The sequence below is a fragment of the Lepisosteus platostomus genome, chromosome 7, assembly GCF_059453375.1.
Source record: "Lepisosteus platostomus isolate fLepPlt1 chromosome 7, fLepPlt1.hap1, whole genome shotgun sequence".
Lineage (NCBI taxonomy): Eukaryota > Metazoa > Chordata > Actinopteri > Semionotiformes > Lepisosteidae > Lepisosteus > Lepisosteus platostomus.
The window spans coordinates 59,607,705-59,633,063 of NC_142617.1; the positions used below are offsets into that span (position 1 = coordinate 59,607,705).

Here is a 25,359-nt window from a genome sequence, read left to right on the forward strand (position 1 = left end):
TATATTCATAAAATAGTTTTCAAAGTGGTTCAACCTAAGTGTCAAAGAAAGATCAAAAGAGCTTTCGTCTAAAGGTTCAGTCACGGACATAAACACCCCGTACATGTGAATGCATTTCAAGCCGTGGACTTAAAAAGAAGTCCTGTGAGCTCAATCTTGAAAGCAAATGTAGCATAAAGGACAAAGTCAGTTACTTTTCATTTAACACACAGAAAACACAGATGAGTAGGCATTCAGAAATTTAAATTACGTGTAATGTTTTATAGAGAGTAGTGTGCACTGGAAATGCAAAAGGCACACGTTTACATTAAGGACCAAGGGTGAATTAAACAGGCTGCATACATGTGTACATTTAAACACAATCAACTATTAATCAGATCATTGCAATACATCTGCAGATATTTGGCTGACACTTTTGCCCAAAACATCTTACACTTGCACCCATTTATGTGCATTTTCTAGATTCCTCCCTGTTGTTATTGCTTAAATGAATAAGACAGTAAGACCTCCCAATGCAATTCATTTAGTAGTGCCTAGCTACCGGTGTAAACAATAGTAAGGCCACATGGTCTGCAGCAAAGTTTAGAAGTGCGTCCCACCTCAATGCCAGTGCATCAAAGGTACCGCAGGAGAAATCCACCTCAAAGCCCTGCGTCCAAGACACCGCTGTCTCCTGCACCTCGCCTGCAGAGGCGGGAATCTCAGGCAGGCAGGCAAGAGACGAACAGCGGGTGGGCCGGCACCTTCGAGTCCATGAACACTCCTGGGAGGACAGACTGTGTGAGGCTGCCATTACTGTGGAGCAACTGGCTGCCTGGAGAAAACGCCGTTCTCTCACAGTCCCCTACAATCTGTCCAGGCCTGACGCTACCGCTCTGTCCGCAGGTGAAGACAGCGCCAGCCACCCCTAAACTGATCCCGAGCCATCTCAGCCCCACAGACGGCAAGACGGTGGTGTTACAGGGCTCCGTGCACTCAAACCTGTTCTCTCCTGATACTCTTCGATCCTTTAACAGTTTGGATTTCCCATACTTTCACATGATAAGATGATTTCTTTCCCCTGGTTGCAGGACTGGTTTGTAAGCAATCGTTTTCTCTCCTGATTTAGCACACATTTCTAACATATTTAAAGAAAAAACTGCCGACGTTGCAGATTGTAGACTGTTTAGAGCCTAGGCCGCCCTGATAACCTAAGCACAAAACTGAGTTCACTTTGGGAGACGACAGGATCATTTCAGAAAACTAGAAGACAGTTTTCCAGATTTGGATTAACAGATGAAAATAAATAGTGTCTTTAGTGGTTTTCACAAAAAATACATTATTTTAGAACACCCCCTTATGAGATGTGTAATGATATTATACATAATAAACAAGAGTGTGATAAGATAGAAGTACCAGCTTCTTGTTGCTGTGAGGCAGCTTTTGCATGGCACTTCAACTTGCTTATCCTTACATTACCGCAGGGTTATCACTGGTAAGAAACTCTAGCAACGAATCAAGATGTAAAACAGGATCTGAATTCAACATAAGAGAAAGCATAGAAAATTGAAGGATGTTAAGATAAGGGGTAGAGAGGAAAGCCATTGGGATAAGATTTTACAGTGTAGTATATTCAGGGAAGCTTGATTTGGGAAACTTATTAAAAATAAAGAAGCTCTAACTGGTTCAGTTAAATTAATTGCATTACTAATAATAGGAGGGACAGAAAAATATATTTGTTGATCTTTCTTTTAAAAAATATAACATTTGATAACAACCCGACTAACACAGACTCTAGAGTGTCATCAGATGGCTGGCTACAATCACTGTTACCAGTAAATCTTTGGTAGGCAGAATTTGATACACAGCAGGTAAACTCGTGCTTTATGACAATTTGTGATACTCAATATTGCTTAAGGTACAAAAAAGTTTAACAATGGAATACATAATAATCTTGTTGCGAAACTTGGTACTGTAAATGTGGTGCACATATCATTAATCCTCCCATTTCTTTAAAAACAGAAACAAAAATAAACTCTCATAAAAGAATAAAGAAAAATCCCAGGTATATAACCATCCCAAATTTGGGGTCAAAACCTCATTAATTCTGCCTGCAATTGATTCTCCCCAGATAACTTAAATTTTATCACAGAATGTTTTTCCCAGGTCTAGATTATTAAATATTAAGATTTTCAAAACTCCATAAACTATGCATCTTGTTGTTTAAAGTGCCCGTATGGCGCAGGGATGACATGCTGTCTAGGAGTTAACCCAGGGCAGCCTTCTCCCCACAAAGGTTAGACTCTGAGGAGGTTCTGACCAGAGAATTGAGACAGTTTTTTGCCTCAAGAAATGATGAAAGATCTGAATGCTTCTGGGTTCCCTCTTTTTCCAGTAAATCTTTGCCAGAATCCCTTCCATTCCTCACCCATTCAGTCTAGGAAACCTCAGAAATACATCTCACATGAAACTGCTCGGGAACTTTTCCAGGGAACCGAATGGCTTTGTCTTTTGGCTTTCTCCTCTAGAGCCAGAGCAGGTGTTTGTGTTAACGTGTGCACGTTTCTATGGGTGAAGTTGTACACAGCACACATTCACAGTCTGCCGTCCCAGCCCAGAGAACCAGGGCTGCCATCTTCGCTGGACGAAGAGGCCTGGTGAGAGACACGCTGCCACGCCAGCCGCGGGCAGGGCCAGAACAGCGTGCGCCTGGGCCGGTCAGGTGCCCTCGGGGAAGAAAGGAGAGGAGGGAGTGTTATCTGCGTCCCAGGAATCCCGCCTGCCTGTTGGCCACCCGTGTGCAGGACGCACAGCAGGCGGTTTTGTAGTAGTTGTAGACACAGAGGCGGGCCTGGACAACAACGTTGCAGTTGAAATACTTGTCTCTGCAGTTCTCATCTGCAAACAAACACAGCAGGTTCAGAGAGTCAGTACAGAACTGCATATTCAAGTAGGCAGCTGCGTCAGCATGCGTAGGCTGCAAAGGAACAGGTGAAGGTTTATTCCATTTATTGACACCTGAAGAAGGCTCCACAGCTGAAACGTTGTGTCTCGTTTGCTCTCCTTTCGGCATGCAATAAACCTTTACCTGTTCCTTTACAGAACTGCATGTGTCAAGCCACAATTCACTTTCCCCCACAGACAAGCCTTCCATGTTTGAAAACCTCATTAAAGGATTGTGGAGAGGCCCCCTTTTATTGGGTAGCATGGCCAGGGGGTCTCACCATGAACTGTAACCTTATCTTTCCATAACACGAAACACCTCAACCCAGACAGCAGTGGCAGTAACCTCGCTCGTCGACTGCAGTTGGCCAGGAGCGCTCATCAACCGTCTCCTTACTTACTGGCGCCCCAAGCCGGAAAACGTCCGAGGCTGACATTGTAACCTTATCCCGCTATGCTCACTGCTTCATAAACTTGAGGGCTCTGTGGAAAAGGCAACCTTCACTGCCTCAGGAACCGCTTTTATAGGGAGCTGAAGTCACCAGTTGCAGCCAATTCCCTGATTTCCCTGTGAGAATCCAAAGAATGTGGCTCTCCTGAATACAGTGACTCCGCCCCTTGACGACTCACCCGTGCTTCCAGTCACAGCTTTGCTACATGGATGTACAGTATAAGTACAGTATATTCCAGCAGTATGTTAATTCTCATATATTCAAAAATGTCTCAGTAGTTCTAATAACCAAAGCTGAAATAAAAAAAATCCTCATCATCAGTATGAGTTTATGTAATTAACAGCTGTTGACCTTTTTAAGTTGCGTTTTGAGTTTAATGTCATAGATTCTTGAGAGGCACAGTAGTCCGGTGGTCTACATTACTACTGTACTACTGTACAACACTGTCACCCTGGATACAGTTCTCCCCCTATGCTCATGTTGGTTTCCTCTGGGTGCTCCGGTTTCCTCCCACACTCCAAAGACATACTGGTGGGTTAATTGGCTTCTGGGAACACCGGCCCTGACGTGAGTGTGTCTGTGTCTGTTGCTCTGCGCCGGACTGGTGTCCAGTCAAGGGTGTATCGTGCCTTGTGCCCACTACTTGCTGGGATTGGCTCTGGCTCCCTGTACTGGTTAGAAACGGATGGATGTCATAGATACAGGTCTCCAGTAAAACTGATATGGGGATCAGGAAGCCGGGCCTCTGCAGCGTGTCCACTGTCTACACTGCGTCCTCTTGGCTTGGAGGCGGGAAGTCAGGCTATTGCCTGGATTGGATTCCGGCCACAAGTCTCACACAGTCACATTACTGGGGTCTATTATTTATCATTGGGGTTTGTCTACTCCTGAACTAAGGATCCTAAGAGCCACGTCCCCAGAGATGTTGAGAGCTAGCTCTTGTCTCTTTGGGTTTCTGCAGTGGTCTGGCTCTCACACAGAATCGTGCGGCTGTGTCGCTGTCACGCAGGATTCTGCTGTTGACTGACTGAACCGGCACTGAAACTATTAACTACTTCACTATAGGGATTACTTTAAATATTCTTATTGGCTTTTCATTGAAATGTGTCTGGGGTGATTTTCATCTCAGTATGGGAAATTCTGCTCTTTGTTTCTTTTTTCCAGATGGAACAGCATGATGCCCTGAAACACTGCAGTATTTCTGCTCATACAAATATTTACCAAAACTGTCTGTTTCATGGCTAAGCGTCAGCTTCCTCTTTTTGAAATGCAGTGGAAAAACTGTACCGTATAGCACATCAAAGTTAAGTAACTCCTCCACCGTGCAGTCTCTGGCTAAAGCAGGTCTCACCAGATTTCACTAAAATACTCCTCTGCACTGCAGAATGAAAACGAGTACAAACCTTTCCTACCTTTTCCTTATGGTACTAATGTTTTTACGCAGTTTTGTGTGATTTTCAGTGTTCTGTTTGCTGACCATACACCTTCCTTTAAACCCTGCTGACTGCTTTTAGATTCTTTTAGCTGTACAATAGAAAGGGAAAGTGCTCAGCTTGACAGGTAACGCATTTTTTAATCAAAAGGCAATATTTTTGTATTCAACGTTCATTTAAAAACAAACACACTCCTGCTAGATATGGGAGGTTGGGTAAATGATACATATTTGTTTTAATCTTTTTTGTACTCGTACGTACTCATTCAGTACGATTTTTCATTACACTTGCCAATAACTCATTTACACACAAATTTCAGCAGAAAATTACCAAATACAGTTATTTCATCACAATGAGATGTGTTTTCTCTTTCTGTTTCTGTGCAGCCCAGGGCCAGTCATGTAAATCTTTAGTATGACCATACACATCTGTGAATTTTATTATTTTAGGCATCATTTTGTGAAGTTGAAATGACTGGTAAATGCTAAGAGCTTCCGGCACAATGAGTGATTTTCTGGTTGTCATTCAGCCTGACCTGCCTCTGCACTCATGCATTGACACAGTAAATTCTGCTCTTCCAGCAACCCAGACTGCAAGACGAAAGCACTTAACAAATCTAGCAGACAGTCAAAAGAGGCTCCATTCGGAATCATACTTTCACATGCTTCCTTGTCATCTCAGCCCCACCTGACTCTTTCACACTTATCTGACTTCCTGGGCCACTGGGGGATCCCTGGCTTCAGCAGGGCAGTGATGCAGGCTGATAGAGAGTTGCCATTTCAATCCACATTACATAGACAGGGCAGAGGCTTTTACTGCTGAGCTGCTGGGATAAATGCTTCTCAGATGATGGCGTACCTATCTGTGACACACAGGGGTCCGGATTACAGGTCTCTCTCTCTTCGGGGCGCAGATGGGGTTCACAGCTGTCACTGGGTGTCATGTCATCCGAGAGGCACCGGACCTCTCGCACCCGAAATCCACCCTCACAGGACTTTGAGCACTGCAGAGAGGGAGAGAGGCGTCTCAGGCAGAGTGACTGGTACAAGCTTGTCCACACCAGGGGAAAAGGCTGCAGTGTTTCGCATCACAGCACTGGCCACAACTTGCATGCAGAAGAGTTTAAGCAACGGGCTCATTCTACAGCTCTTCCATTGTCCCAGAGATGCCCTGGGACTGGAGGTAAAACATGATTACAAGAGAATGTCCTAAAATGGTACAAGACAACGAAACACCACTGGTAGAAGAGAAATACAGGTGGCATGCCCAATCCGGGCATTAGACTCAAGGAAAGAAGAAAAGAAGACTGCCAAGAAGGTATTCTCTGATATCTTCTCAATTAAGGTCCTGCCTCAGTACCCCTCTGTAGGTTATAGCAGTGGTTCTCAAACTGTGGTACGCGTACCGGTTGTGGTACGCTGAACGCCACCAGGCAGTACGCCATATGACCCCGGAACGTTGTTTTGTGCACTGAAAAATTGGGATGGGTTTTCATATTTTCTATTTTAATAAAATTAGTTTGTGTCGAATACACAGCCTACATACTACGATACAGTGTGCTCCAATACTTGAGTGGACACAAGAGCCACTATGTAATTCTATACCATTGCATAGGAATGCATGCTACGAATGCAAGTGACCAATTGTATTTAAAAAACTTAACTCCAGCAAATAGGGAGGTAGGAGAATGTGTGTGATTTTGGAAAAATGCCAATGTTGTAAGCACAAGAAAGCATAGAAATGCGTACTACGAATGCTGTCAATCTTGTGAGCACAGGAAAGCGTGATAGATAACAGAAAAATATTTAAGAACTATTCTAGGTTAATTTGAGAAAAATAAAAATACACAGAGCGTCTCTGTTTCTCTCCCATGCTCATGAAATAAAAATGTCTGGGACAAACTCGTGAAATGGAAACAGGGAAAATGCAAGCTTGCGGATTGCTAAAGCAGGTAAGCCCCACACTACCTGCGAAGAACAGCTCAACCTGCTGCCCCCTCTGAAATACACAGTCATTCATAGAATTATTGAAATGGCGGATGATGTCAAAAGTACACTGATAGAGCGCTATAAGTATTCTTCTGCCAATCTGTAGACTTAGGCATTGGCTGCCCTACTCTTGAACCATGGACTGAGCACTTTTGGGATCACTTCACCCTATCCTAAACAAGTGAGCCCAAACCACCACCCCCTCAGTATCCATCACTTAAGATCTCTTCTCTGATACTCAAATATTTCTGTACCAAGACTAGTGTGTTTTATGACATGACGGTATTATTTCTCTTTCAGAGCATTTGCTACACCTTTATTTTCTAAATCACTAATATTAGATGTCATTTAGTTCTTGAGTGATTTAAACTGAAAACTATACTTTATATTAAAGATGTTTGAATTTGGGAAGACATCTACCTGTTGTAGATGGCAGTACATTAAGGAGAGGGTCCACATGTGAGCGGGTGGGAATGTCTTTCCTGTTGAACCCCAGGACAACAGTTAGTGCTTACATTACCAGAACCTGTCAGGGAGCAGGAAGTGCAGGACAATTAACAGATAAAATCCAGAGCAGTGGGTGATGGCCAGTGCAACTGCGGGATGGAAGTAATCAGCACACACCAGAGTAAGAGAATAATACAAAAAGAAAGGGTATGACTAATGCTAATTGAGTTAACACAATCTCTCTGGGGAGATCAACCACAAAGCCATAAGATATTGGCAGACGGGAATTGTTTCCATCCAAGTGTCTAGGAGAGGGAGTCCCAGGGGAGCTCATACACAGGACCACCCGGTACTCACTGTGCTCCAGTCAGTGTGGTACCACTTGGCTCCGCAGGCTTTGAGGTAGCAGCTCTGCTGGCTGGCTGGGCGCTCCAGATAGGAACAGTCTGAGGGCTGCAGCACTGTGAACCCATCTGCAGAGCTCCGGAGGCACACCACTGCCCTGTGCTGCGTCCCATTGCCACACTCCGCGGAACACTGGGCCAAGGGGTCCATGAAAGAGAGCAGAGAAAACACGCCTTTGTTTGCACGCAGCACGAGGAGAGTGTGACGAGCCTGGGGCTGCATCAGTCTCTTCTGTGCCACAGCACACCCGGGAAGGTGTGTGTTGTGACCGCCAACCGCAGAGGGAAGGAGATGTGCACAGGAGAGCCGATAGCTCTACCTGAATGGAGAGCAACAGTCTGAGGCTGAGAGTGAATCAGTCTTTCTGTAAACGCATAAGCTCCAAACCCAGGTCTTGACAGGGTCTTTCCGTCTGCGAAAGGCTCTTCCTATTGCCCAGTGAAAGCTGCCTACAAGTCCTGTCTCACTGCACTTTCACCTTGGCCAGGTTTACAGGATGTCATCTTTGCTTTAGTCATGCAATTATAAAAACAAATAGAAAATGTGGGCACAAGAGTTGAAATACTGTATTTAATAAAAAAAAACAATAACTCTAAAATGTTAACAATTCTGCTGTTGTTGATTTTTAACTGTTGATCACTGCCTGTTAATGTGAATCTTCTGTACCACACTTCAAGGGACTCGAGGAGAAGGATTTCCTACAGACAGGCCTGTTCTGTACCACGATGTTGAGGAGTTATGGAGTCATTAGTTTGGTATTTTGGCTCTGCTTGCTTTTTGTTTCAAATCTACTTCTGTGTTGGGATCTCTACATTCTTCCTTATTTTTAATGATAAACTGGAAACCGAATTGACTTTATTAATTGAGACTGTGTTACACAGGACTGGTAGAGAGCTTTGGAACTCTGAGCCTATAGGAAGACTTACACTGAGTTCACATACCGATAAAGTGAATTGCTGGACATTTTGTAAGCTAACAGCATATTACAGCATGGGCGTGCAGGTTGAGCCCTGTAGTCCAGACAGAACCAGCTCCAGCCTGGCTGCGTCAGTGGCCAGTGTGGCCTGGATTCCCAGTGGGACAGCAGACCGATGGCCAAGCACCACGCCTGCCCAGCTGGGTACTTTTGTCTCACTTGGCAGCACTGGCCTTGGGCCTGGCTGGGTGTCTGTGCTGTCAGAAAGGGAAGCATCACTGCCACAAGGAGAAAGGCCTCAGGTGTAAACAGCAGTATTACCAGTATTATTAAAGAAAGAGGAGGCCATTTGACACACCTAGACCATTTGGTACTTAGTACTTTTTTCACAAGTTCTTAGTACTTTTATCCAAGGATCTCATCCAGCTGGTTTCATGAAAGGAACTAGGATTTGGCTTTAACAAAATAACTGGGTAGCCTGTCCATACAGGCGCGACAGTTGTTTGTTCTAGGTTTTTCAAGCTTATGTAGCAAAAAGCTGCAGATACATGGTACTTATCTTAGAGCTCAGTGTTTGCTTGAGAAGTGTCAAAAACTAAAATAAGAATGATGGAAAGCCATAGTACAATACGACACTAACACAACAAGGGATCTAAAACGTGAGTTTATCTGATTGAATGCGGGATTAGGCAGCTACATTATTTTGCACACATATTGCACGTCTCTTTCCTGATTTTGTGTGTGGGATTCACCTTTGATTGCTCCGTTACAGACATAGTGTAACACACACTGACGCAGCTCCCCTCAGCTCTGTATTAGACTCTGGTGAGTCTAATTCATCAGCGCAAGTGTTATGTGGCATGGCTGATCCTCTATAAGCCTACGCGGGGACTGCATGATAAGCCATGCAGCCTGGAGGCCGCTGGTGGAAAGCCAGACTGTAATACTTTGCATCAATAAGGAGCTCGCAGTGTGTGTCCCTTGACTTGTCTAGCCCTGCTGGGGTGCGAGGCTGCTGTTAGATGGGAACTTGTCAGCTTGGGTGTTGCCAGAAAGGGCCGGTTCTAGCCCTCACTCTTCCGCTTGACTTCCTGGCTCTGAGGGCAGGAAGCACATGGTTGGACTCTGAGAGCCCACCTCCCAGAGCGTGTGGGTGGGCTTTCTTATTCTTGATCTGCTGCAGGACTGCAGAGGTAAGGAGGGCTGCAGATTTATGGGTGTTTTTTTTTAAACTGAATGCCAAGAAGGGAATATGGAAAGAAAAGCTCTCCTTTTCCGAAACCCTAGGGAAAGGAGCAGACGCGAGGCCGGAGAAACGGAGCGCGGGCGGCGTGTGTGGTCAATACCTGGCCCCAGCCGCCTGCAAACCACTGCTCTCGGGTCTCACAGGGGCCGTTGTTGCACGCCATGGCCTCTGGGGGGCGCTCGTTCCCACAGCCCTCAAGCGGCAGGCTGCTGATGTGATTGGTCATGCACACCACAGAGCGGCTTCGAACCCCTGCTCCGCAGTCTGCAGAGCACTGCGGGACAGAGAGTGAGAGTAAGCACCTCTCCACACAGGCAGTAATGCGTGGGCCGTTCTGAATCACGGGAGAGGGGATCGTACAGTGTCTCTAAACACAGGTTTGCTCTCATGTTGAGCTTCATACCAACAGCTGTGCGTATGTGAAGGATTTTACTCCTCCACTATCATCGATCTGAAAACAATGTGCAGTTCTTGTCAATGACAGAAACTAATTTGATTATGAAATTAGGCAAAGCCAGAGCTTTGAAATCTGGTTGGTAGTGGAGGGTATACAACTGTCTCAGTGAATTTAATAATATAGCAGCCTAATACTGTATTTGCGAGAAGTGCTGTTCCTGTGAATCTGTTTCTTCTGCAAGCAGAAATGAGTGTTTCAGAGTGCAGAAGAAAAGCCGCAACTGGGCCTACTGCTGGGATGGGAGGCTTTAGTGATAATCAAGGGGACCCTGGCGGAGATACTGGTGGATAATTCCATAGGACAAATTATAATGTGCTCATTCATTTAGTTATTTGAAGTTGAACTGGCTGTTAAGTAGAACAATTAATTGCCAATGGTGAACTGTTCACTGGCGACAGCTTTGCTGTATACAGTAAACTCCATTGCATTTTAGCTCATAATCTGCTATTAGTTAGGCACATTAGTCTTAAGATAAGATAAGATCACTTTATTAGCCCTATACAATTTCTTGCATTAGGAATTTCTCTTTTTGCATACCCCAGCTTGCTCTCCGTGAGACACACAGACACACAGACAGGGAGAGAAGCTGGGGGTCAGAGCGCAGGGTCAGCCATTGTACAGCGCCCCTGGAGCAGCTGGGGTTAAGGGCCTTGCTCAGGGGCCTAATTGAGTAGGATTCCTCTGCCAGCTGTGGGAATTAAATTGGCAGCCTTCCAGCCACAGGCACAGTTCTTTACCGCAGTGCCACAGCTCCGCCCATCTTGAGAGTTTGTAGTGAAAGAAATTCTGAGTTTAAAACTGCATATTGTCTCTGCTTCAAGTGTATATGTATTATGCTGCAGGATGATGTATCGTTGTATCGTGGAGCACATGGAATGTTGAGACATACTGTACAGTAAGTATGATGAATGTCTGTCCTGGGACTAGTGATGGAAATTGTCCTACAAATGAACATTCATCTCTCGGCTTGACCTGTGGCTGTGGGGCTATTTATTTCACATATCCCTGCAAGATGGGTAGATCCAGACACAGGCATTCAGGAAAACAAATGCACTGCCTGATAGACACACAGTTCTATAAATACAAAAGCAGACACAGCTGCCCTGTGCTCGCCCGGCCGCTCTTGAGCTCACCCTGCTGCCCCACTCGGTGAAGAACCAGCTCTTGGCGCAGGGCCCCATGTCGCAGTTCTCCACGTCCTCCGGCCGCAGCTTCATGTTGCACTCCTCGTCCGCCACGATGTCCCCCACGTTGCTGACGCAGCGCACCTCTCGGTTCTTCTGCCCCACCCCGCAGGGCACGGAGCACTGTGGAGAGGCACAGGGCACACAGCTCACTCGCGGAGTCGCGGCCGCAGGGACAGGGACAGGCGTCCACCCCTCTGCCCAAGACACGCGCTCTGATTTATTCAGGTGAAGCCTGACTGCCAACCTCCCACACCTCTGGGCAGCACTGTTGTCCCCTTGGGGCTCCAATGCGGAACATAAAATTCAACCTGCCGCTGATCTTTACAAGCCAACGCCTCCCTTTTTTACCTACTGTGTGTAAACTGGTTTTAAACCACCTCTCGGTGTGCCAAGACATACAGTACATGTGTGAAGCGGGCAGAACTAGCTCATGACTGATGAATGCGGCTTTACGGTCAAGAACAGGCAATTTCCATGGGTATTCGAGCTACAGTGGCTCGTCAGGCCACAAAGTTTATCCCGGCATCCTTGCGGTTAAGCTGATGAAAGAGCACGTGACTCACAGTCCAGTTTGCTGTAGGAATCATCCCCGGTTGTACCAGAGGGATTGGAACAAGCTGGGTGAAGTAATAATAATAATAATTGATAATAAATGCTTACACTTATAAAGCACTTTTCTGGACACTCCACTCAAGGCACTTTACAGGTCATGGAGACTCCCCTCCACCACCAATGTGCAGCCATAGTGCACCAGAACGCTCCCCACACATCAGCTTTCAGTGGGGAGGAGAGAAGAGTAGTGAAGCCAATTCATAGTACCTCCCTCGAGGTACAGCAGCAGAGGCTGGAACACTCATCCCATCATGAGACTAGAGACTTACCCTCTAAACTACATCACCCCCATGTCCAAGTACACCAGCAAGAAACAAACACCCCAGAGTTGGCACTCCGATTCTAGCCAGCGTGAGAACAGGTCCTGCCTACCGGGCTCCAGTCCGTCCGGATCTCCCACTCGCTGCAGATCTTCAGCTGGCAGGAGCTGGTGGTCTCTGGCCTCTCCAGGTGCTGGCAGCGGTTCGCCTGGGTGGTGAAGGTCCGGTTGGCGTAGACCTGCCTGCAGAGAACCTGCCTGTGCTGCATCCCCAGGCCGCAGGTCTTGCTGCATTCCGACCACTCGCCGATGTCCCAACTGCAGGACAGGAAGCGGATCATCGGTGAGTCAGGGGCACAGCGGGGCGGGGCTGGGGCACAGTGGGGAGGGTCAGGGGCGGAGTAGGGGCACAGCGGGGAGGATCAGGGGCGGGGCAGGGGAACAGCGGGGTGGGGCAGGGGCGTGGCTGGGGCACAGCGGGGAGGGTCAGGGGCGGAGTGGGGGCACAGCGGGGAGGGTCAGGGGCGGGGCAGGGGCGGGGCTGGGGCACAGCGGGGAGGGTCAGGGGCGGAGTGGGGGCACAGCGGGGAGGGTCAGGGGCGGGGGAGGGGCACAGCGGGGAGGAAATTATTTTCCTGTCTGAGGGATAAGAATCTGCAGGTTTTGTGTGTTGTTTTCAATATAAAGGCATATAAAAACATTTCAGACACTGTAGCCTCAGTCAAGAACTTCTCTTGGTGTTCCCTGGAGCCAGAGCGTCTTACTAAAGCTACAGGTACACTTCCACTTTCATTAAGTCTCCGTTTTTCCAAAAATATTTTATATTCAGTGCATGTGTAGCACCATTTAAAAGTTCAGGATGTTCCTGTGATGCAAACATATTGGTGAATCTAGTAAGCAATTCAGAAATCAACTTAAATCCTGAAATTAAACAATTGTTATTTCAAATTAGCTATGTAATAAAATAGTGTCTTAGGTTATACATCTTGAGACAAGCTACAATAGAGTCATTAAAGACATAACTAAATATTTATAATGAGCTTGTATTTTAGAAGCTGCATGCTGGTGCTAAATAGGAATAATTTCTATTCTGCATGGCTGTGGAGTGTTTTCAGTTAAAACGCCAGTAGACATGTTGCTCTGCTTTCCTTGTGCTAGGATTCAGCCCCAAAAAACTGCCCAGAAACTCCTGTTGAGTTAAGCTAAGGTGTTTTCCAACACTGTAATCCGTGATTTAATATGTGGCATTACAGGGGGATTTAATTTTCAGGCTTCAAATATTTGAGGAGGGGCGGCCTTTATTAAAACCCCATCGACGTAAGAAGCGATTCTGCAGAACGAAGCCGCGGGCGGGTGCTTGTGAGCAGAGAGGGTCCTCACAAGGCTGGGCACGCCAGGGTGTTGCAGGCCTCCTCCACGGCCCCGGGTTTGGTGGCAGGGTCACACAGGCTGTCGGCCACCTCGGCGTGGGTGGCTCTGTGCACGCAGCCGAACCGCGCGTAACGCACGCCTGCGGGGAGAGAGGGGCGGTGAGACGCGCGGGAGAGCTCGCCACAGGACCGGGCTTCAGCGCCGCTTCCAAATCGAACACTCACCGGAAAAACAGTTTTTGCACTATACTGTAAATATATATATATATATTTTCCTTTTAGTACAAATTAAGACTATCTCAATGACTGTGACCGTCTCCGATCAGGAACGGTGACGAACGCCCATCGCATGCCCCTTCAACCACTCACTCATAACCGCCACTCGTGCTGCGGAGGCTCCTTATATCGCGGCAGGTGAGCACAGACACAAATCATACTGCAAACGGGAAAATAAACGATTCCACCGATTTGCACCCCCAGCTGCAATGCGGCTGTGCCATGAGGGGTGAGGCGCACCTCTGCCGCAGCTCGCGCTGCACTCCGAGCTGCCCAGCTGCTTCCAGTTGTGCTCTCTCTGCCGCCTCGGGGGCTCGGGCGCCTGGGAGGGGCTGTGGGTCCCATGGGGATGGTCGGACCCCTCTTCCCTCGAGTCGGCATCGCCTTCCAGCCCAAACTGACCGTTCAGGTGGCTGCCTGGGGAGTCAAGACTAACACTGAAAGAGCCCAGCAGCACCAGCAGACCCACCCTTGAGCTTAGGACTCGCAACAACAAGAACTCATGCTGAAATGAAAATTCTGCTGCCGCTCTGTCTCCAGCCCCAGCTTCTTACCGTATTACTTTTCTACAAAAGCTGCACATATCTGTTACCTTTAAAAAAAAATCAATCACTTGTCTCATCCGCTCTTACTTAACTGCTACAGAGGAATGAGACGTAAGCACCGGTTGGACTGTTTTTCATAGCTTTAGCCCAGCAGCTCCTGCAGAAAGTGTAGCATCGGACAGAGGCGTTATACGACTCTAACAGGCACCTGCCAGGTCTCTGGACTTACTGCAGCTTGGCAGGCTGAGCACACTGGGCCAACTCTAGACCACCCAGGTCCAATGGCACTGCGCCAGTGTTGCACAGCTTGTAGCAGTGATCTCAAGGCTCCAGGGCTCAACCCAACTCTCCTCCTTTACAGGTCAAAAGCCCTGGAAATCCAGTTCTTTTCTCTCATGTGCATTCTTCTCTATAAGCATGAAAAGATCTGGTTCTTATTACTAATTATTTATACTCAAAATAGGTAATTATCACACTTCTTTTGCAAAGCCTTCAAAGAATGAAGTAATCAAATAACCCTAATCTCACAAATGTATTTAAAATATTATTAAAAATAACACAGTGTGCTTGTCATGCACTACCAATTACAGCTGCCGAACTAGCATGTGAGGACTAAATAACTGAGATATAATTCTGAATTGCAACTGAATTCATTTCTCTTCACCGCCACGTTCCACTTGTCTGTGGAGTGAAATAGTGTGGGGAAATACAGTGTCCTCCAGACTGAGTTAATGGTAATAAAAGCACTGTATAATGCAATGAGCAATTAATTCGCGTCTTGTGTAAAAATTCTAAAAATGTTATGCTGTAATCATAATAATATTTCACAGTTGCACCATGCGTGGGCATACAGTATCTGTCATAAATGTTGAATCAAATTCTAGAAAGCATCAATTTGTATTTTATGGCTTGGTGAATGTGAAACACCTTGATCTAACATTTCCTCATTGTCATGGAGTTATGAGTGATGGTGTTATGTTACTAACTAAGCTAGAAGCTTGCAGGTTTTCAGACACTGAGGAAAGAAACAACTCACCTGGCTTTCTGTCAGGAGAGGGATGGGGGTTGATCAGATTCTCACGAGGCACAATAAATTCATACTGAACTCCTGGATTGGGCTGCTGGTAAATCATCTGGAAACAGCACAGAGTAATTAATTGTGGTATACATTTCTCATAACCAGTGGCTCAGTGAACTAACACGTAGTCATCCGTGCAACGATCTGAAAGTATAGATATACTGTATACAGAATGCGTGTTGCAACTCACACCACTGCATCAATTGCAAATACATATCTAGTACATAAGCCTTATGGCCATTTCAAGATTGCCTGGAGGCTCTCACATTCATACAGCAACCTCAATTACATCATCTCTGCAGATGTCGCCCAACCATTTACACTGGTGCAACAGGATGAAGACTGGCCGCCGGATCTGTCCGAGCCAATAGTTCCTCATTTGACCTCTCCCAGCCATCATCCACTGACCTACTCCATCAACACACCAGGAGCCAGAGTTCTTTCTAAATCTCTGCCTTCAACTACAGATTTCAGCCTTCCACACTTTCCCTGGAACTGCTCTGCGAGATGTCCATCTCACCTCATCTCCCATTCGCTTTCTCACAGGTTCGTGCTTTTGTCCTGGGGCTCATATTCCTGCTCCCAGCCTCAATCTGCCTCACACCTGAAGAGACTCCACAAAACAGCTCTGTTTTTCTATTCCCCTCTACTAAGAGCATGAAATTAAACTCTCCTCGTTCCTTTGCAGCTCTCCCACTAACACAGTTCCCAACGCGAATATAAATCTGTAAATATCGTGAAAAATATTCCACAAACATGATCTCATCTGAAATACTGTATAACATTTTCAGATGACATGGTGCTCTGTGGAATGTTTTTTCACTTTGCTCTGATCTTATGCCATTCTGTCTAAAACACTTAGATAGAATTAATTTGTTGTACTGTACTTCCACCACCAGAAAGATGCAAAAATCTACAGTTAACAGCAAATGGAAAGTGTCTGTTGTAAGTGGAAATTATGATACATCCATGAGCTGTATTTCTGAGATTCAAGGGTTTGTATTTGCATACATTCAAAATGATGCTTTGCTATTTCAAAATATTTGTATTGTAATAACAGATATGCAGGCTTTAGATAAAATATGAAATTTAAAAAGTGATCAAGTTTTATTCCCATAGAAAAGTTACTGTATATACAGTAAAATATATGGAAATTCAAGAAACGTCTAAAACTTGCTGAAGCTCCTCCTTATCAAGCTGGGTGACAGATGAACAGATGTCATTGAAATTCTAGGCGACATCAGTGTCAGATGAAAGGTTTAACCCACATGACCTGAGAATCTATATTCTTTAAGTTGTGGGTGCCATTCAGGTACAGGACTTAAAAGCACACAAGCCGTGTGTGGGTATCATGGATAGCCTGCTATTGTATACACTGCAACTGTTGCATCACACAACTAAAAACCTTCTGTCCTAAAAGCAAGTACCATCGAGACTAGAATAAGTCAACAAATGTCTGTATTTGGAAAGAATACATTTATTCTGGCACTGAGCACAGAGTAGGCAGAGTATGCGTGTCCTCTCTGCGTTATTCAAGGCTGGCTGGGTGCTAGCAGAAAAGAGATCTGAGGATTCCATCCAGCGGATCCTTACCAGATCCCTTCATATTGCACTCGGGTCGCTCTCAGCCAGCTGGAGGGTCTCAGTCCGCACTGGGACTGCCGATGTCTGACTACAGGGCTCAATGTCTGCTTTAGCATGAATATAGAATATGTTTAGTGCAATTTTTATTTCATTAAGAATTATTATTGGTTTGAGCCCCTTGAGAGTTCTAATGCACTTACTTTAAACTCTAAAACAGTATATGGAAAACAATACTGAATGTTATTTATTCTAAAGTTAAATGACCAAATTAATATGTTTATTGCATCTTGTCAATAGATCGAGACTCCTTATAACTTCCTAAATTTCCAATGTTTTTGCAACACGTAATTCTGCCAATTACCCTTTACAATCCCTAATTCAAAACCTCTGCTTGCAGATCTGTCAGAAAATACAACATGCAATCTTTGTCCTGCGGTAGCATTTCAAGACACAAGCGAGACCATCTGAAAACCCACTGTAGTTGCTCCTTGTTTGAAGCTTTTGTTTGGGATCATCAGTGGTCAAGAAAACGTGCAGATGAGTCCTTTTCAACATCTGTCCTGCAACCTGATTCAAAGCTTCCACAAAAGGAGGGGCGACTCTGCTGAAGAGGTTTAATTCACACATACACATCTTTCCTTTCCAGATTGCATTAAAACATGAAAGATGTGAAATCAGTCCGAACAGCGCCATGTGAAAAGTGTTTCGGAGGTGAAGGGTAAGTGTCGTTACAGCCGTGCCTATAGCAGTGGGGCGCGACGAGGTCTCCTGCAGGGTGACTCACATAAACCTCGAGGACTTCGTTGGTGGGCCCCTCGGCCACGACGGACTCGCCGGCCGTGCTCGTGATCTCGTTGGGCCGCCGGTAGGTGAACATGGTGCCAGCGCCTTCGTACTTCCCGGGCCGGTCGATGGCCCAGTTGCCGTTGACGATGGAGCGCCCGGAGCGGCTGCGCAGAGCTGCGGGAGGGACAGCGGTCAGCCGGGGGGGGCGGTCAGGGCAGGGACGGGTGCGCTGGCCAGCCGCCCTGCTCCTCTGACCGGTCCCGGTCATCCTGAGCAGCACCGACCTCCATCTCCAGCCTCCAGCTTTTAGTTTTACCTCTGCGCTTCTCCACAATTTATAAACCCCTCTCAGGATTGTGCAGGATGAAAATGAACCCTTTCTTTTTCATTTAGATTCATTGCACCATTTTGGATCTTTTCACTTCACAGTGTGCTGGTATCCATAATCAAAATAAAAATCTTGTTGGGAGAGCTAGACACAAGAATATTAACTTTAGCCAGCCTGTCAGATTTGCAGGTCACACAACATTAGAGAAGGAGCAGAGCTCTCTGGCAGTAGAAAAAGTAATCCAACAGGATCATGACTGTAGTATGTCCAAACCTGGGCAGACACATGGAAAACTAAATCTACCATGTAGTCTTATATTCCTACATGGAGGCAATAGTGTTAATGCACAGCACATTACTACTGTCAGTCTGTGAAAATGACCTTGGTGTTTATGTTGACTCATTCAAATATTTAACCAGACCATCAGTGAAGCTAATATAACTCAGTATGTTTCTCTAATCATGTACTGTATTTAACCTTAGGCTTATTTTTATATATAATAATTAACAAAAATACAAACTTCCGTAGTTCATACAGTAGGTTATTTTTTCTTCACTAGCACTACAGTAGCTTCAAATCTTTGAATATAATGTGTTTATTTTTATCCTCATAACGTGAAACATAAGAAGAATTTTAACCAGTTTATTCACTTCTAATGCAATTAGCTGCATTCAGATGAACCACCATGAATATTCAATTAATAAAGTGTGTAGTTTAGTCATTAACTTGCATCTTACCAACATGAATAAGACATTTAAAAAATAGTCACTCAGACTCCCTCCTTTACTGAAGCTCAAGGGCTTCTGACAGAACTGTGGATCTTTATTAAACCTCTTCAGCTTGTTGACAACACTGTCAACAGATTAGGTAACCATGGGTTATGGAGTCTTTTGCTTAAATCTGTCATCTTATATCTGTTTATTAAGGATAATTAAAGAAAAAAAGGGGTTTCCATCATCTACAGAAAAAAAAGGTTTGCACATTCTTTATGTTCACCTTGCTACAGACTGGGACAGAAAGCTTAGTTATCTTATTCAGGATTGCCTGAATGGACCTCCCACAAACAGAGAGTCAATCAGAAACCAACAGAGAAAAGACTAGCCGATACAGGGTTGGAAGAAAAAAAATCATCCATCCCCTGCTGCTGTATGTCCACACACGTCTGGGAAAAGGGACACACCACTGACACAAGCAGAGCAAACCTAGCCGCCTTACAATGAAGAGCAGGAAAAACTGCACTTGTGCTCATTATCTTGACACAGATTGAAAATTGTAAAATGTTGTAATGGACTGGACAAACAAACCACAATAAACAGCTGCTTTATAAACGACACAATATTGTTCTTCATGATTATTTCAATGGTGAACCAACTGCACATCTGACAATTGTCAGACAATTCTGTGTCAATGAATAAGGTTTCAGCAGTTGAATTTTTAGCCTTATGTATAGGAATGAACATTGTTGGAACCTTTTGGATCGTGTTAGCTTTTTAAAAAAAATTGGCAGCAGTTGAGGTAGTAATACTATTTTTCTGTAACCTTCAATGTTCGCAGCTCAATCCTGATCCAGAAAATGATAGGCCTTCAAATAAAAACATTTTAGTTAAAGCACCTACACTGAAAGACAGGGAAATGAAAGATGCCTCCTGGGTTACACAATACTAAATAATTGTTTTTACAGATGTATATACTTAAAAAAGATTTAGCTATTGGTCTGATTTGATGAAAGAAATGAAAATAATAAATATTTCTGATTTCCTAACTGCTTCATTAGCCACAGCTTATGAAATATAAATATTCAGGATACACACAGAACAGTTCCTTGAAATGTTGTGGCAGCTTTACTTTTCAATAAGATTTTCTATACTTATCCTCTTCCATATGAACAGTAATTTACACAGCTGCAATTTTTAACTTACATCCTGCTTCCTCAGGAACACAGAATTAGCCTGACGGCTTCAATTATCATTAAGTTGAACACAAAAATTACAATTGTTAAAAACACAAAACCTAACTTACAGAGTTCTCTTTGAATGCAGAAAGTGAAGCTACGCTAAAGTTTTGGAAATTACTGCATAGCAGCTCTCCAAGCTAAACAGTCCTGTTAGTTTAGTAACGGTACATCTATTCTAGGCAAGCTGTGGGAGATGATTACACAAGCAGTTCAGGTTTTGGTCTAGGCTGGCAGTCAGGTTTATTCAGCTGGGGCTGCTATGTGCACCATCACTGCCAGCAACATGCTCCTCATTCCAAGAGATTTTCTGTCTTTACCCATTTCAACTAACCCAGCCTACGACTAAAATGTACACCAGCTGGAAGAAGAAGAGGTGAGCTTCTCTGTTCTGCCTTAAAAGGCAATATTTGTTGTATTTCTACTACAGGAATTACATTGACAGAGAAACAGCATATTTATCCATATAAAACACACAGATGGAAATGGAAATGATGATGAAATTAATACAGACCAAAAGTCACAGCTCTGTCTCTGTTTCACACCATTTTTATTTAGACCAGTGCAGTAATAGTAGTCTCCTCCACCCTCCTGCTTCTCTGAGCATTTAACTTAGTTGTTTTAGGGCTGAGTTCATTTGGAGCCATTTAACATTGTCTTTGAAGTGTAGGCATCTTTCTTCTATTAATTCTGAATGTGATCTGAATGTGTACAGGATCTGACTCATTCCTTCATAGTCTGGCTCTCTAAAATATGAACTCAATTTAGACTTGGCCTCCAGAGGTACAGAGCAAACATGATCATATTATATGTCACATATGATCCATTCATTCTGCACTGTTTCTATGGCTATTTAAAAAGATTAGGTCACTAAGGACACCTACCCAAGCCTTTACACCTACACCTGCCTTTCCAAGATTAAGAAGCAATCTTTACTTATTTCAACCATTTCAATTTTATCTGCTACATTTCTCATGACAGTATCCCAATTCATGTGTCTGAAATTGAGATCCCCCATTAATACCATGTCACCTTAGCTACATCACTTCCTTATCTCATTACATAGACAACTTCTTTGAACCCATGTCTAAATGTATTGGTCTAAAGCAACATCTAATATTAAATGCTCTCTGGGGACCCTCTAAAGCAGGGGTGCCCAACCAGTCGATCCTGATTGACAAGTGCTTGCCAGTCGTTCGATCGCAAGAATGTTTGGCAAAAAATGAATGGGCTACTTGAATATTTACTTTTTTCGAGAGTCTAAAAATTAATTCAGATCTGTGCATGCAATGTCATACATTTTACTGCCCTTGTGTGTGTTTAACCCTTGTCGAATGGGTAGTAAAAGTCTCTTGCCTGAGTGCTGCCTGACACTGACAAAAGGTTCCGTGTTGTGTTCGCTACCTAAGAATGTTCTCTTGGTTATTGTGGCACGAACCCCACATTCGCTAAAATGCATAGCTGAGCGAAACAGACTGGCTGTGACAAATTCCCCAAGAGTGTGATAAGTTTTATTGCCTATTTGATAGTTGTAGTGTTTGAGCGACAAAGATGAAGCAAAGAGACCGATAACTTACCGTTATCACAAGGAATGGGAGTCGGATTATTTTTTGTACTTTCGTATTTAAATCTGCAATGCTAGCATCTACAGTAAGTGAAAAAGGGAAATATAGAACAACATTTCAAAACTTCATACAAAACGTATGATGTGGACATTCCCGCTAAAAGTGAGTTACGGAAAAGAAAAGTGGAAAAAATAAAAATTTAAATGAATAGCAGTCAGTTTTCACGAGGCCTAATACAAGAGGGAAAGTGGCAATCATCGCATCGTTCCGTGTGAGCCACGTCCTGGCTCAACACAACAAGTCATTCAGGGATCGAGAAGTAATAAAAAAAGTGTTTGCTAAGGCTGCTGACTTCTTGTTTTTGGTGAGGTTCAGACAGCTGTTGTCTGAAATCAAAGAGTTTCTCAAGTCGTCTAAACATGGTGAATATGCCCAATTAGAGAATAACCAGTGGCTTCTGGTCTTAGCATTCCTCACAGACTTGACTGAACTACTTGATGAGCTGAATGCCGAGCTCCAGGGACACAATAAAAATGTCATCGTCATGATCAGCAGTGTCAACACGTTAAAAAGTGATTTCTCACATTAAAGTAGGATATTCTTTTTTCTAAAATGGGGAACATTACTTGTTCACTGTAGCATAAGTCACTTGCTTTTATTTGCTCTCATTTTAGTGATGGGTATCGTTATTGTACTGATGTGCCCACAGTCTATTTTTCTTATATCAGAGCTTCAAATTCACACTGGTAGATCGCGCTGGACTGGGAAATGAAAAATTAGATCTTTCATTAAAAAAGGTTGGTCACCCCTGCTCTAAAGAGACTATGAATCACCACCAAAGGCTCAATATAATCCAGAAGTCCTGTTAGTATAGTAGTATGCAAAACAACTCTCAATAGTTAACAATTCTGCCAGTGTGTCTTTAGACTTTAGATACTGTACTGTGTATATATAAAACTGAGTAAGTGTGATCAAAGGGTCAATAAAGTAAAAGATTAGGAGCAACAAAACATTTATAGGACAAAGAAAACAACATGTGAACAAAAATTAGGAAAGATGATAAAATGATGGAGGAGAATATTTTTTGTGAAGGCTACGATCCCTTTGATAACCCTTCTAAAACCACACAATAAAAACAGAAAGAAAAAGAAAGTCTAGGGAAATCTGGAAATCAGATATACTGTAGATGATGAACATGCACTTCAAATGTATTTAATTTGTTATTCATGAAAAAACAAATGACATTAGCAGAGAAAAGCAATTATCCTGTCTCAGGCTTGAGTCATATCAGCATAATAAAAACTGAAGTGTTACAGAGCAGCAGCACTTAAATAAATTATTCGGACTTGATTGTATTGTATATTATTTATCTTTAAGAAATGAGGAGAATCATGTACAATCTACTCGCACTGGTAAAATGAAAAGGCAAATAATATGACACGACATCCCGATCTTTTGGATTGATAAGGTTTTGACAAGAGTCTGTACCATTAAGCCTCAAACAGCATGCATGTAAGGTAATCCCTGCCTGTGATTAAAATGAGTCAATGGACAGAGAGTGGGTAATTGGTTAGAAGTGAAACATCAGATTTGGGTAATGTACTCTTACAGTGTACATATACAGTGAGGAGTAATTAACAACCCTGAGAAAGATAACATTCAGGTATTTGCATGTTTAAAGCTACATGTTTCTTATTACGTTTTTTGTTTTTCCTGTGTTGTCACCACTTTATCTCATTATATACAGTATATTCCAACGTATTTTCTAAATATGTACATGCTAGGGTATACTACTATATATACACGTCTAATCAAAGAGCGAAAAATGACTAAACACAGATGACTAAAGAGTGGAAAATTGCAAGTGCTGCACAATGAGGCTGACCAAGTGACTTGAAGCTCTGAAAGTCCACCGTCTTCAGTTACTGCCATGCCTTTTAGGCCATTTATCAATATGCAATATGTTTTCAACTGCAGATACAGTATATATATATAACATACTGTACAATATACAGTACTGTATGTTTTATTGAGAGTATGTATGTTTTACATACAGTACGTGTAGGATCTCATGTAAAATATTGTGTGTGCAACCTCACATTAAAGATACATTGATGATCACAGTAAGAATTCAAAGAAGAAAATAAAGTTGATTCTTTGATTAAAAGACAAAGGAAGATGCTGCTTCTGGCCATAGGAGTCACCAGTGTGTAGTCCAGGTGTGCTGCAGCCGGGAGAGTTGTGACCATGGTCATGACAGCCTGCTTCGAGCCTGCTGTGTGTGTAGAGCATGGAGCCCCACTGGCACATGAGCATGGGAGGGAGTACATTTATTTTTAAAGATTTGAGACAGAAACTGCAGATTGTATTCATTTATCCACGCTTTGGTTTATGAATGGTTTATCTCATTTATGAATACGAGATAAAACCTTAAGAAACATACAGTACAGTATAAGTGGAGAATTGATGGATTCAGCTGTTTAATAATAGAACCCAAGCAGCACACACTCCCAGATTCCCAGATAACCTGAGCATTTGTACTGTAATAATGATTTTAAAAAATGAGGGACAATCCCATGTAGCAAACAAACAAATTATACCAAGATTGCAAGACATGGAGGTAAATTAGAACACTGAAATTTTTGAAGAGTTTGAGTGAGTATTGGACAATTCAATTTCAATGGAAGTTGAAATGACTGAGTTCAGGACCATGAAAATGAATCCCTTCTTTGGATAAAGGGTTTCGCGATGGGATTATTTCTGCCAGATTTTGGACTAGTCACAAGAACTTGAGGCTTTATGATTAAATATTAGTTTTCTCCCACAGAGCTCTTAGAATGCATTCTATTTTTGTGGGAGCTATTAACCCTAAGACTGACAGCCTATAAACTGCGCTTGGGTATTATTTTTACCAAAGGGTCACCATGGGTCTGCTCAGGGTTGCTTTTATAGACTGTGGTTTTAAAAAGAGGGCTATTATGTTATGAAGTTTTCCAGCTTTGGCAATCAGTTTTGCAGAAATTCTTTTGAAGAAAACACAGAGCCCAGTCAGTGATGCATTAGCAGGTCTTTGCCACACTTCATCTGCAAACACCCTCCTTCAGCACAAAGAATGAGCCATTAGCTGTTGATGCATATTGAAGCAAACAACAGCAGGTTTAATTAGCAGTTTATAAAAAACTGGACCAATAAATTTGGAATTTGGGAAAACTGTATTTGGTCAAATCAACATGAAAGGAGGTGACAAAAGGAGAAAAAGGGGAAAAATAGACATGGATTGTTCTTGACAAGGGCCCTGTTGCTATACAATGTCATTTATGCAGATTAATCAGAACCAAGGCTCGGTCAGATTAAAGAATTCTGAAAACGAAAGAAGGAAATTCGTTGCCTTAAAGCACTGATTCTGAAGCGGGAGATTATAAAATTAGGTTTGATTTTTGCCACTAACACCAACAAGAATAGTTGAAAAGTCACATTTTAATAGCAATTTATTATTAGTCTGACTGTATGTTAATGTAGTCTTTACTAACAGAAATACATTTTGCTAACACA

The 25,359-nt window shown here is 43.6% G+C and overlaps 1 protein-coding gene across 1 annotated transcript in view; it reads right to left on the reverse strand.

Moving 5' to 3' along the window:
- Positions 1 to 236: 236 nt before the first annotated feature.
- thsd4 (thrombospondin type 1 domain containing 4) overlaps positions 237 to 25,359 on the reverse strand; it is a 148,853-nt gene continuing 123,730 nt past the window's right edge. Inside the window, exons 9-18 of the mRNA XM_088641475.1 lie at positions 17,962 to 18,137; positions 15,552 to 15,648; positions 14,211 to 14,387; positions 13,705 to 13,834; positions 12,438 to 12,642; positions 11,400 to 11,573; positions 9,910 to 10,083; positions 7,600 to 7,779; positions 5,666 to 5,810; positions 237 to 2,877 (exon numbers count right to left, since the gene is read on the reverse strand). Of these exons, the coding sequence (XP_088497601.1) occupies positions 2,735 to 2,877; positions 5,666 to 5,810; positions 7,600 to 7,779; positions 9,910 to 10,083; positions 11,400 to 11,573; positions 12,438 to 12,642; positions 13,705 to 13,834; positions 14,211 to 14,387; positions 15,552 to 15,648; positions 17,962 to 18,137 (1,601 nt within the window). The 3' untranslated portion in view covers positions 237 to 2,734. The remainder of the gene's footprint in view (positions 2,878 to 5,665; positions 5,811 to 7,599; positions 7,780 to 9,909; positions 10,084 to 11,399; positions 11,574 to 12,437; positions 12,643 to 13,704; positions 13,835 to 14,210; positions 14,388 to 15,551; positions 15,649 to 17,961; positions 18,138 to 25,359) is intronic.